We start from the raw sequence: 16,769 nt of genomic DNA, 5'->3' as shown, positions 1-16,769 counted from the left end.
GTAGAGTGAGAACCTCATACAGAGCTTTGAAGCAGTAATCCAGAGTTTGATTCCAAACTTTAGGACTTTTGCTTCATTTACTCTCTTCTTTCTCTGCCCATTTACTTTCTGAATACTGCAAATAAGAGTCACAAAAATGTATAACTTAAGACTGGTCATTTTCTTTACATCTACAGTTGTACTTTACTTTGTATTGATTTAGCACACACATTTCTGATAAAATAAACTGAAGTTTGTAGTTGTAACATGACAAAAACGCATATTAAAATGCCCCTTATATGTATGCATCTTGATTCCTGTGGTTCTTAAGGGAAATGTAATACTACTAATGCTGCTAATGAGCATTAATACTATATTAGTGTCAACCACCAAACACACAATTACCCAGAATCATGTGTATTTTCTGCCCTGCTGCTGTATGTGCACACCTGTGCAAATCCAATAAGCGGTGAACCGTTAATAGGATTAACTGTGCTCCGAAACAAATAAGACATCTTTACTAATGGTGTCATTATATACAGTCTCAGACTGAATCTGTGTGGATTAATCCAGAACCACATAACAGGTTTAACTCCCAGCGAGTATTTCAGGAGCATGAAGTCGCTGTAATTAGAGCGGCTATGATTACATGCTTGTATCGCCATACACCCATTTTAAAATTAAATCCGATCCCGACTTCCATGGCTAAGTCATTCCACATCAGCTAAACATAAACCACCCCGCCTCCGGCGTACTTTGGGTCTTGTCACATTGTCAAACTAATATAGACCAACTGATAGCCCATTAGCTGCTGAAGCATCCTGACATAAGTGTGCTACATTCAGGACTCCATGGCTGCCTCATAAACTGCAATCTAATTCTACTACCACAGGGAGAGCAGAGCGGAGCGGAGGGAGTGAGAGGGATTCGGGTTGTGACAGAGAGCAGAGAGTGGGAAAGAAATGGGAAAAGAAGAGGAGAGGGCGGGGAGAGAGCCACAGAAGAGGAGAGAGGTAGCTTAATGCAATAAAGCATGTAGTATTGACATCTTTCTCGTGTCTATTGATTCCCCATTATGTTGCTAACAAACCCAGGTTGACATTTTGTCATTTGCAATCATGTTAACACTGCGACTTGCACGCTCCCCCTCCACAAGCCAATCTATACCTGCACACACCAGTTTGCACACGTATTCATACATGTACACACTTATTCCCTCTTCATTAAACACACACACATACATGCACACACACACACACACGCATGCACACACATAAAGCGGATGCATGCATGACCCTTACATCATGTTGCAAGTAAATAAACGAAGGAACAAAAAAAACATGAGCAAAAGAAGGAGTTGAAGAATGAGATGCACCAATCAATCAACCAGAGGTTGGAATTCATCAGTTTTCACTGACTAGCTCTGATTGGTGGAAAAATGGGGAATGCATTTAAACTAAGAGATCCAATCATTTAACAAGGCACGTTTTCAGTTTTGATGCTAAAAGAGAGCATTTTTTTGTTGCAATTTTTGTCATTTATGTCTCTTTTATACATTATTGTCCTTAAAAAACTGAGAAAGGTATCAGTGTGTAAAAGCCTGACTGTTGTCTCTCTTAAATTAAGGCAAAATCATCTTATATGAGTAGAAATATGGCCTGAGTTTGGATGCAAGGAACCAAAGGAGCCAGAGTTTGGCTTTGGAAAGCCTAGAGAAAAAAGGCTCAAAAGAATTTCAAAATATGAAAAGACTCTGAAGCAAATTTCTGCACAACGAAATGTGGAGCTCAGACTTCTTCAGCAAGAATGTGACGAGTGTAAATGGAATCAAAGAAAAAAAAAAAAACTGAAATCTGTATCAGTCAGGAAAATCCTGATCTGTACTGGATTCAGTTCAAATTTTAAATTTGTCATATAAATAAAAACCTTGGAGGAACTGCACAGCAAAAATGTCTCTAAATGTCACTAAATGATAAAAGCAGAAAAAGAAATATAGCAAAGAAAAAGAAAAAAACAGCGTTTTAAATCTGAAATTTGAAACCCATTTGTAAGTGTAAGAGCTTGCATCCGTGAAAGAGAGCCAGCCTTGTAGGAAACGGTGGCTAATGGTGTGTGACAGAGAGTGCATAGTGAAGATGAACTGAATCTATGAGTGTGTGAGGAAAAAGGCAGTTTTTGGCCCCATCATATCATATCCCAGCAAGCCCAGCACTGTGCGGGAAACTCACCGGTTTCTCCTCTATGTCCCATTAAACTTTCATACGCCGGTTAATGCTGATGGCTCTACAAACCACTTTACTACGTACACACAGGTAGTTCACACAGCGGTGCCACTGACCTGTACCTTTCACAGACACGGTGCCATTAAAAATAGAACAAAACCTGGATGGGTTACAGCAGCTCGCCATCCAGGTGGAAAAGGGTCTAACACGCTTGTTTTATGCTACTGTATGTGATGGCTTGTCTGTTTCATGACGATGTGTGTGTGTGTGGGTGTGTGTGTGTGTGTGTGAGAGCCCCCACAGGGGTTGTGCATGAGTGCTCGAGGCCTGTTGTAACATAAAAGAGAATGAACACACAGGGGGGCAGACGAGGGTCAGGTGGGGCTGAGTCTAACACTGCCGCTGTGACCTCTGACCCCGCACAAAGCTCTGACGCAAAGGAGTCAAGTAGCTGCCACCAGTCAAAGAGACAAGTTAACCGAGAGCGCAAGTCAAAAGCCCACCGACTACGCGGGAAATCTGAATGCCTTGCAAAAGTGTCACCATCCTCCTGAACTTTTTCACACTTTGTGACGTCGCAATCGCAAACTTGAGTGCATTTCACTGAGATTCGCTGTGGGAGACAAACACAAAGCAGAGCATCCTTTTGCAGTGGAGGGAAAGCGAACCACAGTTACGTTTTATGAATAAAAATCAAATACGTGTGGCCTGCATTTGTATGTAGACATTTTGAATCAACACTTTGCAGAACCCCCTTTTTACGCAAGTAACAGATTTGGAGTTTGTTGCTACCTGCTTGAACTGAAGTTTAAAAAAAAAAAAAAAAACTCTTTCTCTTTGCAAAGAGCTCACAGAGTGTCTGCAAACGTCAATTTTCCACATCTGGAGCCTTCACAGAACAGCTGGATTCATATTGAGATTATATTACACACATTTTGACTCTGTTTACCAACAAGTTGACTTCTGAAGCCAGCAGGTTTCACTTCTTTAGGGGGATTCAGAGTAAATCCTTGACACACTTTTGTCATTTTTCATTAGTAAAAATCACATTTATCCCTTTTTCTTCCACTTTTCTACAAATTGTTTTTGGCCAAACACATTAAAGTCTGTGGTAGTAACATGACAAGATATGAGAAAGTCGGTGGCAAAAGTACATTCACAGAGCAAAAGCTATGAAGCATTAAAGCTCAAATGTTAAACATCTTTAAAATGTCAGCTGATTTACTGTTTAGCTGGTTTCAGTATTAATTTGTTGCCCAACGTCTCGTTTCCTCGTGTTCCCGGTCTCGTTTCACTCCGGGGGTTTGTGAATCAACCCAGCACCCTTGCAGCAACAAACCCCGCATTTTTCAAGAAGGACGTTGCGCCGTTCTGCTTTATCTAAACAGAATAAAATCAGCATAGCATTGTGAATCACTGTCATCCCCCTCGTCCAAGGAGCCCAGCTGCCTGCGCAAACTTCCCCATCCGTTTGTCTGCTTATTCAGATGCAAGGCCACGGCCTGGGACGCCGCAACATAATGGCTCATCTGTGGTTTATCCTCAGCTCTCCAGCTCAAACTGAGTTTTCCTCACCTTCCTCGTTTTTCACTCTGTCATCTGACTCGCTTTCACGTGATTCTCTCTTTTCTCTCTCTCTCTCTCTCTCCCTCTCCTTCCACATTTTTTTCTTTTGTATCTCATTCTGACATTTGCCATTTTTCAACACTTGGAGCGCAGAAACTCCTCCCCGCGGGTCCCTTTGCCTCGCCCTCCTTCCAACATCTGTCCCTTCTCCTCTTTGTGTACGTCTCTGGAGAAATGGCAGGTAACAGGTCATTCTCGTCCCTGCACGCTGTTTTTCTCTCTTTATCTCCATCACTTGTCCTTTTGTCTTGGTTGCAGTGAGAGGTGAAACCGGCTGTCTCCAAAATGAAATGAGTCGAAACAGATTTCTAAAAGCGATACTAGGAATTGGGGACGGCTTGTTTTCGTTGTGCCATTAAAGAAATAGTTCATGATTTTTTTCCCCACATTAGAAAAAAGCTATCTTCCTCTTCAGCCTCTGGGTCAAAGTAGTCTGGATTTATGGGAAATTTAAATTTCTTTCGGCTCCCAGTCCAAAACAAAATAAGAACGCCCCACTGAAACCAGAGTTATAACTAGTGAAGCTGGAAGTTGCCAAGAAGCCCCACATTCAGCTTCCAAGATGGCTGCCATGCATGAAAATATCCTAAAAGTTGCATCTGTTTAATATATGATTTATATTTACTATATATACTGTAACACCTCTATTTGTGAAAAAGGTCATTTAGTGTGTGAGTGCATGAAATGGAAAGAATTGTTGTCATTCATGTCTAAAACAATTATAAATAACACTGAACTATTTACCTGCAGCAAGGATGCACATAACAACACATATGACCAGTGCATCATTATACTTAATGAAAGTGTGGAATGGCATATTGAAGGTAAAATAATAGTCTTTTAGCAGAACCTCAATTCCAAAATTTTGAACTGTCCCTTTAAAAGCTAACTTAAATCAAAGGCAACATGCGTCTTAATAATTTAGAATATCATTAAAGAGTTTTCAAAAAGTGAAGTTCGAGATGTTTCCAGCTTTTATTGCCATTTTGATGGTTACATCTTACAACTAATGGCAATCACAAATTAATTGTTCATCTTTTTCTACAACGCCTTTTTCCTTCCACTTAACTTTCCATGAACATGCTAGCATACAGCGCTCTGTGAACATTTAGCTTTTTTTTTTTTGGAGCAGCAGCGTTTTGTGGAGTACTCTCCTTGTGGAGAGGCGCCATTTCCTGTAAACCAAAATCGTCGAAATGATTACAACACACTGTGTCGTCGGGTTTTGTAACTTTAGCTTCACTTTTAAAATAAATCACTTAATTAAATAAAACTTTTGATGGCATCTCTTAAGTTTTAGGCAACTGCATAAAACTTGTGCATTTGTGTAACTCTGCAGGTTCAAAGTTTGCTTATACCTCAGGCCATCTTCACAAGCTATGGAGATCTACTATTACAACATTTTGCTGAACTAGTTTTTGCTTTTTATTCGTCCACAAACGAGACAGAAAGAAGAATCTGTTGGATGCCTAGAAACCAGACCAGGCTGGACTGAGCTCAGACACCTCTGACAGCAGCACTTATACACTGAGGCCGGTCTGGATGCTCCCAACATGCGTCCCTTTTCTTCCACATGAGCGCAGATAAAACACAGACGGCGCCACTGCTTCACTCCCCAACCCCCCTCATCTTCCTCTCCTCTTCCTCCTTGACTCCACACTCCCTCCGCTCCCAACCGCGCAGCAGCCAAGCCATGGGGACAGAAAGAGACGCAGTCAGTCACTCCAAGTGGAGATTCTTGCCAAGATGGGAGCATTCATGCGCCTCAATAAACAATAATAAATACTAGTCTGTGGCTCCCCTACAGATTATGTTTGTGAATGAAGCTCATGCACACAATTAAAAAACAAACAAACGAAAAAATAAATACAGGAATAAAAGGGTGTAATTCCCTTCTCCTTCAGCATGGTTGCACTTCTCCGTACACCTTGCTCTCTCCTTCTGTCTCCCCCTCTCACTTCTTCCACCGGCCCCGGAATCGATCTCCGCAGGATCGATAAGTTGGCATGAATATTCCCTGCCTGCCGAGAGTCTAGTTGGGGAGAGTCGGAGGCTGAGGCTCAGGCGCAGGCAGCGGAGGAGAGGGGAAGGACGGGGAGCGGAGGCTGGAGAGCGAAATACCCGGAGAAAGGAGCACAGAGGCGGAGAGGAAATAAAACATCACACGCAGGGGGTGGATGGAGTAACGGCGCATCGGACTGGACAGCAAATACGAGGATATACATCTTTTTTTTTATTTATCTTAATGCACGGATAAATTAATTCCGATTCAAACAAAAGGTGCACAGGAATCTGGTCAGAAAAAAAAGAGGAGACCGGGGGAAGTGAGTGTGTAAAGTGGGTGTGTGTGTGCGCCGACAGCTCCTCCAGCTCTGCAAGCGCATCGGGGCGGGTCTGCAAGGCTGGCCGACATGGAGGAGGTGTAGCACAAGGAGGATAAGGAGGAAAGATAAAACAATACAGTAAAAATAAAAACAAATTAAAAAAAAAAATGTCTTACCGGAGTTGGAGCGGAGAGCCAGAGGGGACTTGAGACGCCAGGCGCTGAGGTCAGGGGCAGTTCTCTGAAAGACGAACGGCACCGGCAAGGGAACAAACATGATCTTCTTCTTCCTCCTGCTTCTCGTTTGGATGCAAATAATCTGACACAAGCTGGGTGACAAGGTCTGTCCTCCTCTGATGCTTCTGGCTCTTCTCTGGCAGACAGCTTTGGGGGAATATTTGGTTTGTAGAGCTCACAACATTCGCAGTTAGATGTGTGCACATGTAGCCTCGGCTGCGCACTTTTTTTTTTTATGTACACGTGTGATGCATTAGAGTTTTGGTGTAGCCTAAATGTGCATAGAGCATTTATATATAGATATATATTTATATAGACGTAGGGTGGTCCCTTGAGTAACTAACACGCAGACGGGGAAGAGAGGAGCTCGACTTCTGCAGCTACGTGAAAAGTTCCCTTAGAATTAAAGCTGAGAATAAAAGCTGACGCACCTGCGCCTTCCTTCTACTACCTTTGCTCTGTTAAAGCTTTCTCCTTGAGTAAACATAGAGGCCCCCGGAGCTTATTTTACCCTCTCACTCCTCAGCGGTTCCTGTAGGTGTGAAGAAGGCATGAGAACAGTCGCTGAGCCTATTCCTGTGGCGTCGCCGCTTTGGTATTCGCTTTTGCAGCTTAGAACAACACCATCGGAGATAACACAAAGACAGGACAAGAAAAGACACGCAGAGTTGTTAAGATGTATGCATTTTGAGGGGCTATTGTAGATATATTTGGTCTTTAGCTGCTCCTTAGTCGTCTACATTCATCCAATACGCGCAAACGCGCCGGATCGCGCATTCAACACCGCTCGGTTTAAGCGTTTTCTTTCTTTCTTTCCTAAATCTAATAATAAATAGGTATAAACAAATGGTAAATAAAAGGGGGCACAAACAAACAAGAGTCAGAGAACACAGCAGCGAGCGCGCATGGCACTGACGCTCCTCCTCCTTCGCTCTCTGTCACAAGGCAGTAATTAAAACGCAATCAATCGATAGATAAATAAATAAACATCTAAATAAATAAATAGTAAAAACGGAAATCCCCACGAACAGAAAAGGAACCAAAAATAAATAAATAAAAACACAAGACGGCGTTGCTATTCTAGAATCCGACCATGGTGCCGCGTCTTATCGGAACACTTGCCTATATCTCCGTCCATCCGCCTGTGTGTCTTTGTTTTTTGTTTTTTTTTGTTTGTTTTTTTTATCTTTCTTTCTCTCTTTTTTGATTTTTGCCTGTCTCTCTTTTTTTTTAGTCCCCCTCCCGTTATAATTTGGGAACCCCCAGATAGCTCACTCGACCCGGCTCCCCTCCAGGATTGTAGCGATCTGCCACCAGGCTGGCCGCAACATTGAGGCGAGAGAGGAGCCGCTACTACTCACACATCACCACCCCCAACCTCCGCACCTCCCCTCCTCCCTCCCTCAACCCCTTCCTCCTCCCGCCTCCCACCACCGCCCCTCCTTTCCCACCTCTCTCTCGTTTTCACTACCGCTGCAAAAGGTATCCTGTATTGATTTTTTTTTTTTGCACCGCCACCATCACCCCCCCACCCTTCCACCAACACCACCTCCTCTTAATAATACCGACTATAATGATGCCAGCGTTGATCAGTGCATTACTGTTTGGACTCCTTGAGAAGGGACAAAAGTCCACATAAGAGGCACCTACACCACAGCCGATATCCGTCAGGATGCAAGGCTTGCTCATAATGAAGTTATCACGCTGCTCCTGTCCAGAGCCGGCCCGAGGAATAAGCGAATTAAGCTGCGCCACCCCAGTCAGCAAGAGTGACTTCCGAAACAGGTGCAGGCAGGTACCAGGTTGCCCAGGGACGCATTGAAAGGGCAACGAGCACCAGATAGAAATATAGAAGATATTTGTCACCTGGGCCATGAAGAGGTTTTCTATTGCTTGACGCATGAGCTGTCGATGGGGTTGAGTGGAAACCTCCTGGTAGCAAGATTAGCTTGCAATGCTTTGTGCAGAGCTGCATTGCATTTTATTCTATATATTTATCATTTATGTCGGTTGAGGGGTAAACATGTAAAACTATTTTCTATTTTCTACTTAAACTGTAGGGGGGGAAAAATGAAATCACTCATTTATTTTTGTTTTGATCTGGGGTCATATTTGATGAGTCAGAATCAAAATAAAGTGTTTTTTTTTTTAAAAAAAAAAAGGTTTTCAGAAAATAAAGTCGTAATTAAATTACATTACATGCCATCTGAGTATGTTTATGATTATTTATGTGTGCAGGTTTTGTTACCATGTCACATGAGGGTCCAGTTTACCAGATTATCTCATACAGATAATTTATTGTTGCACTGCTAGTAAAACATGAATCTATGGGGGTTAAATGCAATACATGGAATAAAGATTTGGGCCATTTAGAGGGATTTTATAATGGGCTCTATTCATACTTCGCAGACTGATTTTCTCTAGTTTCCAATAGAAAATGGAACAAATGCCAGCATTTTGACCAGAAAGGTCAGAGGTCACAGGGGTTCTGTATCCAGTAAGGCTGCTTTGTAGACAAAATTTTATAATAACATGAAATCAGAACAAAAAATAAATATATGTAAATATAGTGTAATGCAAAGCCAGAGCAGACTTTTCATGCAAAGATTACATTTTAGCATCTTAATGACTATTTATCACAATAACTTAAGAAAGTTAATTATAGGAAAAAATAAACTTACTTCCTGAATTTATGTACAACTACATACACAATTAAATGAGTTTCAACTTTAAGCCAGAGTGGTGATTGCTAATCATCATATAGCACATGTGATGAATTTGACTATAGATATTTAGCATTCAGATGAGCTAAATGTGAGTAAATATGGTGCTTGTTCGTATTTTAAATGCAGCAACAGGCATTAGCTGTGTAGAAACGTCACCATGGCTGTGTGGTGGTTTGAGGCACAAGAACAACAAGTTTCTCCTGTAGTTCAGTTACATGGGTATGAAACGGTTTGTTTACTTGCTGTAAATGGAAGTAGAAAAAGACAAAAATGTAAAGCATCGAGGATAAATGGGGTAATGAATTAACGAACATCAGCGGTTAATAAAGTAAATCTCTGTTCTTCCAGGTCTTGGCTACAAACTTCACTGCTAAGCAACACTGGCTCACCATTTAAACAGACTGTATATCCTTCAGTCATTTTTTTTTTTACCTTAAAGGTTTTTGAACATCAAATTTGAAAGAATTTAAATTGATCATAATTTGAATATTTTTTTTTACTTAAAATGGAAAAATAGTTGTAGTTATACTGAGATAAATTGTGGCATTAATTTAATTATGCTAGCTTGATTATTTATGCCACTTGCTGTCACATTTCATGTAGTCGCTGCTTTATTCAATGAATAAATAACTATTTTCTTTGTGATCTTGTAACCAAAAGTAATGTAAATGTCCCCCATTGCAAACTACCTAATTCTGCATTAAAAATGTTCTGTTTTCTTTTCTTATTGTTGTAGTGTTGGTTGTTGTGTAACCAAATCGCAATCGAATGTTTTGCATTTCTATAATTCATAAAAAATACTTAATTCACAGAAAAACACACTGGCATGTGAGGGTGTAGGTGGGCCACGTTGGTACAAAATATAAATTTATTATATTTTAAGGAAATGGGAAAGAAATAAATGGCAATGTGTCGTTATGAAGCTCGGTACAAATCAGCAGAGGAACAAACTGACCCAGAAAGTATGTTGTGTGACATAGTTATTGAAGCTGTTGTCTGAAGGGGGTCACTTCAAAACATATAAAAAAAGAAGAAGAAAAACACAACTTAGACAATTTACTTTAAATATTATGTTTCATTCTTTTTATACTTGGAAGTCAGGTTTTTCAAGTTATAAATATATCAAATAACTAGTGCGTGTTGCCTTGATAAACTGTTTACTAGCACTTTAGTTTCTAAATGCATAAAATATAGAAAAAAGCATTTTGTCAAGTTGGCACCACAACAACTATGAGACCCAACTGCTTCTGCTCCAGAGCTGGAACCGGTTCTTCTCATGTGCCACGTTACTCCCAGATCTGAGCTCCGACCTCCGAGACAAATCAAACAGGACTTATGTGGTCCTCCTGCTGGTGATAAAAAAACGGCTCTAAATCAAATTTTGCTTAGAGCTGCAAAGAATCTTGGCCTGTCCTGCTCCTGACCACATTAGGCCCTCCTTAGTGGACCAAAGTGGACTTTCAGGTTGGTGCTAGAAGACAGGAACAACTGCATAATGTATCAGATCACCATTGCCATGCAACAACAGCATGTGCAAATCACAGTGGGCTGATTAGATGCAATATTTTGTTGGCTATGATACTTCAAGTGTAGTGCATTAAATATGTCATGGCTTTAACACACTTGGTTTCTGTTTTATGCTCCCTGGTGAGATGGATTTTACTGATCCACATCCTGAGAAAAGGGAGGGAAACGTTTCAAAGTCCTTGTAGCAATTGGAAAATATAGAAATAATATTGAAATGTCATGTTTTCCTAATACAGTTCTAAACAGGAAGCACGTATAGGTAACTTGGCTGAAAAAAACTCTTTCATGTATTTTTTTTTTATTATTATTATTATTTTTTAGAGTGAACTGCATGAATTTGATAAGTGCATGAAAAATCCCCAGGATTGTATTTTGAATAAATGTTGACGATGCTCCCGGGTTACAGGTAAAATCACTATCTGCCCCTGTCGTCCCTGGATAGCTCCCCTCTGTCCTCGCTTCCTCTGCAGCGGCGTGTTACATGCTTGTCAATTACGGGCCAGCATCAGTCAGCGCCGGGCGCTTACACACCAGATTATTGTCGATATAGATTTTTAAATAGAAAAATCTATACTTTAAACATCACAGTCAATACGGGCAAATCAATAGGAATGAGCCCGCTCTTGCTCTTGCTCCTGTTGGGCCTGAGAAATCCCCCCCACCTCCTCCTCCACCAGCACCTCCACCTCCTCCCTCCATGCCTCCGTCATCAGGGCTGCATGTTTTAGTATCTGCAGGTGATTAGGCCTGCTTGAACTTGAGATTGGACGCGTGCAGTGAGTTATTTGCTTCTCATCGCCATGTTCCCCGTTCACTCAGTCATCAACCGACAGCCTAATTGCCAGAAATGTGAGCGGCACACTAATCTGGCGTGCTCTTAATTATGAAAAATGCCTCATCCCCTGCAGAAGACAACCCGGTTTTATTGTCCTTCTCCCTCCGCTTCACACATGACAGATGACATCCGCAGGTCCAATGAAGAAGAGGAGGGAGAGAGGAGTAATGAAAAGGTAGGAGAAGAGCAGAAAGGAAGAAATGAGGGAAGGGAGAAGTGACTAGTTGTCCTTCAAAGACCCCCTTCTCTCCACAAAGGGAGCCATGCGCGCCCCCTTTCCCTCCTCCCTGCACTCCTTCCAGACAAAAGCAATTATTTCTTGTAGAATGTAGTGTGGCTGTGCGCGTCTGTGGAAGAGAGGGATGGAGGGAGGGTGTGTGAGATTGAAGGAGGGGAAAATAAGATGGTGTTGGAAAGGGGTGAGGAAGATGAGGAGGTGAGGAGGAGAATGGGGCGGGGGTTGGGGGGTGAGGGTGGTGGCGCTAACAGCATCCACCCGTTTGTCCTCCACACACTCGTCTTGCCAAACTCTTCTTTTTCCTCCACCTGACACGGAAAACTGCCAACCAGGTAATCTCCCAGACATGAAAACCTTTTTCAAACACCTGCCTGAGTTTCGGGGTCGTTCGCTCACCGGCAGAATGAGGCAAACGAGGGTTTCAATTGAATTATCAGTATTTTTTTTAACCCAATTAAGGCGGATCTCCCTCATCATGTTCCACTGCGTCGTGTAGTTTGACAAGTACAAACCCCAACACAAAGGCGGGGATACCTGGTGATGACACCCGTCTGCGGTCTCACATTGAGTCCATCTGTCCGTCTCAAGCCCACATCATGAGTTTCAGCCCAGTCGGTGCTTCTCGTCTGCTGCCTATGGGGCCCCCGCAGCGAGCTTCAGTCCCCCGGGAGTCCCAGGGAGGACTCCCCTGAGGTGGGACAGGAGGGGTCGCTACAGCCAATAACCCCCACTGGACCGCTCTCACTGACTGTCCTGACTGTCCCCCCCTCCCGCCGATCCCCCTTACAATCCATACAGACCTATGATATCTGGCTCCATTGTTTTCTATTCGGTGCTTTCACACACACAAAAAACGGTCTTATAGAAAATTGTCTCTTTTTCTCTTTGTGGTGTTTTGCTTCTATTCTTTTCTGAGATACAGTAATGGATGAAATATTGAACAGTGGATGCTCTCTGCAAAGTTCAGAGATTGAAGATAATTCATGTAGTTTTGTTGCACAATCCAAGCTTTTATCAAAGAAATTCAGGAGACGTTTCCTCTAAAATCAGCAAACTTCATTTCTTCCAATTTTTCTGGAACATTCAGGATGCACATATCTCATCAGTTAATATATATATATTTGTAAAAATTTTTACAGTTTGTTATTTTTGATTTCTGCTTGTTTTAAATGCTGCATTTAAATTTAGCATTAAGTAAACTACAGTACTCTTAGGAAGTAAAATATTCATTTCTAAAGTGTACACATCTCGAGAATAAACAAGTTATTGGAATAATCAATCATTGTCTTTATGCTTGAAAGGTTCTTTATTATTGCGATAATCAGTTTGTTTAAAAAATGTCAGTCTTACAGTATATTAAAATAAACAATAATGTTTTAATCAATAAATAAAACATGCATTGTTAAACTTTTCTGTTACAGTTAATTTGATCTATCTATCTATCTATCTATCTATCTATCTATCTATCTATCTATGTATCTATCTATCTATGTTTTTTCAAGTATGTCACACTTTTAAATTTTTTTGAAGTATTTTCTTTGCAGATGTATTTGATCATGTGGTTTTCCATCACGACAAACAGCAATTTGTTCAATTTCTCACCACCACATGCTTTCAATGTCACATCCATGCTGTAGGTCAGAAGGACGCTGCATGAAATATTTATCCAATCAAAAGGAGACAAAAGTATCCTCAGGCTACACATTAGTCATAAACCGGAGCCATCCATTAGTCATTTTGTTTATTGCACTCTTGGTAATCGCCCTTTTATTCATTTTTGAATGATTGATTTGACCGATTTTCAACAGGATTTGAATAATTAGCATCAGTTTTATGGCAAATGGTGCAGAAGACATGAAATGGAAAATGAACCAAGTTTAATTTGAAGAAAAACTGGTGCGTGTGTGTGTGTGTGAGTGCGTGCGTGTGTGTGTTCTCATGCGACCCTGCTCTGTTGTGGGTGTTCGCATCCATGTCATGGTCACAGTTAAATGGTGATGTCACGATGACAAACGAGCTGGTTGAATTAAATTCTCACTCATCAATAACAGCTTTGGTCAGGAATCAATAGAGGGCCAACGGTGGCGTTTCTGGCTCTGTCAGCGACCTAACAAGGCCCCCTATTAGGAAGGACGCTGCGGCCCCCCCGCTCCGTCTCAAGAACCGTCCAACATGCTCGTCTCATATCCTCTCCGCAAAACCGCACCAATAACATCCAGCAGGAAAAAAAAATGCAATATTCACAGAAAACCACATTCTGACATGATGTATAGATTTGTCAAGATAATATGGATATGATGCATGGGCTTTTATGAGCTTTATTTGTTGGCGTCTCAGTCTGTGTATACGTGGGCAGGTAAGTGTTGTTTGTGCATCTCGGTGGGTGACGGTGTGTGGGTTGGTGCGAGGTTTTCGGCAGGCTTTGGATCCCTCACCAACACCAAACTGCAGAGTTCAGATCCAACTGAGATCCAATCAATTTCCAAGAAAACACACACACACAAACAGAAGCGGAAAGAGCGGCAGTTGCGCGAGTCCGCTGGTGGAAGTAAGTATGAGGATGTCAATGCCGGTTCACAGTCGCGCGCACACACACACACACAAAAAAAGTACCACATACCCAGCAGGAAAGATAAGACTCGGGAGTCAGATACAGAGCCAGAAAATGTAGCCCGTATCTCCCACCTGCATACCTCCACCGTCCACTCCCTCTTCCCTCCGTCTGATCCAGCTAAAGCCCTTGTTCTTTCTGTATTCCTTGTCTTTTTTTATGAGTTTTTATTAACTTTGCCTCCATCTCTCTGTCAGCACCCCCAATAATCAATGCTGATATATTGCCAATATCCAGCTCGGTCCCTCGTGCCATCTTTCACTGAGGCTCTGTTATTGGGGGAGATTGGCCCAATAATAATGATATTTATAATAGATATTTATTATCTGGGTTGGTGGCAGTGCTGCAGATGCACCCTGCTGAAGACCTCACACACACACACACACACACACACCCACACACACACACAGGAGAGAACACACAGTCTCTCTGGGAGTCTTTAATTTACACTGGTAATATCAGGCGATTATTCCCCACACAGATAGTGCAGGGTTATCGGGCCGCGGCCGCTCCATGCATTCACCCGGCATTATGGAGTCCTCTGGCTGTGTGTGAGAGTCCATGAAGAGCGGGAGGCTCACCTGGCGGCGCCGAGCGGCGTTTAGGAACCGAGGGAGTTTCTACAGGAGGCAGGAAGGGAAGGAGGGTCAAGATTCAAACAGCACTTGGTCAGGGGGAGGCGATGTCGGAGAGAGGGGACAGGACAATCTGGCCTCTCGCCCTCCTTAATCCACCCCGCACGCCCCCCTCTCTTACTCCACACCCCCACAGGCCTCATCTACACCCCCCCTCGTCCGCCTGTAGCCAGGGCCCCAGACGGTAATCCACCCCAGTGCTCCTCATCCTTTCATGTATTGATTTCCTCTCCTGCACCACGGTTACATGTCGCACCCACGTCATTGGGCCTGCTTCTTGCTACCAGCCCCCTCCCCTCTCCGTCTCACCCTTTACCTCCTCCTCACCCCATCTTCCACCTCCATCACCACCACCAGCAGCAGCAGCAGTAGCGCCTTTAACAACAACAACTAAAGGTGTAGGAGGTGGGTGGTGGAGGGGGGCAAAAAGGGAGGAAAAGGAGGGCAGATAAAGCACATTGCAGTATTTCAGTAAAGCAACCAGCGTTTTACAGGGACAGAAACAAACAGGAGCGGATGGAGAGAGAAATAACAGGAGGAGAGAGGGGGGGGAAAAAAATCTGCCCCCAAGGGGGGTTGCAGAGGATATTGTGGAAATTATCAGAGTGCGACACATGCTGGAAGTGCATGGCGAGAGATTTATTTCGAATTTGTCTCTGACAGTGAAATTCATCACCGGGTTCGGCCAAATCTGCTCTAATTTTACAGACACATTCTAGGAAGAAAACCAACAAACACACAGAGATGTGAGAAATAGAACTGAAATCCAGCTGACCAACAAAGCAAAAATAATTTTTGCAAAAAAAAATTTTTTTTTGGTTTAAATTCTTTACAATATTTTTTTTTTGTGTGTGTTTTAACTGCTTCACATATTAATTTTTTTGAGTTACCTTGTTAGCATGCAACAACTGGGAGACGAGTCGATCTTATTTCCAAAATGTGGAAGCAAACATTTACAAAAACAAAAATTAATCATATCCAGCCCCAGTGCAAATGGCAGGAAAAACTACTAAAATAAAGGCTTTGACCAACCCAATATTTAAAATCCTAAACCCACCATCGACCTGATAGAGAGAGGATTTACAGCTAACAGGATTTACTCTCTGATAATGAAGGTCCACTACTTTGAGTTTGTCTTAGTAGCTATTTGACGGTGTGATAAAGCATTTCTCTCAGTTTGGTTCTGCCTTTCATTCAATTAATAACTGGACAAAGAGTTAAATTGATACTGTCCAGTCAAAAGTTATAACTTTTCTGCATAATAGCATATTGTATCAAGGAACGTTGATGTAGTATTTCACTGGGATTGAAAACCATCAGTGTGGCACATAACTGGGAAGTGGGAAGATACTTTAACTCTTGTCACAGATATGAGGCATGAACCATGACTGGGTGATATGGACTTAAGTTTTATCGCAATATTTTGTGGTACTATTGTGAAAATGACAAAACTATTTATTACTTATTTTTAGGCACCTGTATGGGTGTGACTGAATGACATTCACAGGCCCACAAACACAAATATATTGCTCTTGAAAAAAATTCCTATTTGTAATGTTCTACTTTAGGACACCAGTCACATAAGGAAGTGTCATTTTTATTACTAAACTGCACACAGTAGCTGTATTTAATTATATATTCAACAGTGACGTGCGGTGAGGTTCATTGCTGGTGAGGCACTGACTTATGACTTAGACATCATGCATGTTACTGGACCTACAGAAATTTCGCATATGCATACAACACTGGAGGGCAAAAAGACTAATCATTTACATGTCATCCATAGCCGCGTTAACTCAGTGAAACTTAG

The 16,769-nt window shown here is 42.1% G+C and overlaps 1 protein-coding gene across 4 annotated transcripts in view; it reads right to left on the bottom strand.

Moving 5' to 3' along the window:
• The window catches only part of pou2f2b (POU class 2 homeobox 2b), a 60,685-nt gene extending 52,167 nt beyond the window's left edge, over positions 1 to 8,518 (bottom strand). For 2 of the 4 annotated variants that reach the window (XM_015036041.1, XM_015036046.1), the window contains exon 1: positions 6,328 to 8,507. In XM_015036041.1, coding sequence (XP_014891527.1) covers positions 6,328 to 6,427 — 100 coding nt within the window. In that variant the 5' untranslated portion in view covers positions 6,428 to 8,507. Of the gene's footprint in view, positions 1 to 6,327 lie in introns of all 4 variants that reach the window. The other 2 variants (XM_015036044.1, XM_015036043.1) reach the window with 2 other exon arrangements.
• Between the last annotated feature and the right edge of the window lie 8,251 nt (positions 8,519 to 16,769).

The sequence above is a fragment of the Poecilia latipinna genome, unplaced genomic scaffold, assembly GCF_001443285.1.
Source record: "Poecilia latipinna isolate Pla-1442-1.1 unplaced genomic scaffold, P_latipinna-1.0 Scaffold355, whole genome shotgun sequence".
NCBI lineage: Eukaryota > Metazoa > Chordata > Actinopteri > Cyprinodontiformes > Poeciliidae > Poecilia > Poecilia latipinna.
This window is presented reverse-complemented; position numbering and strand designations above follow the sequence as displayed.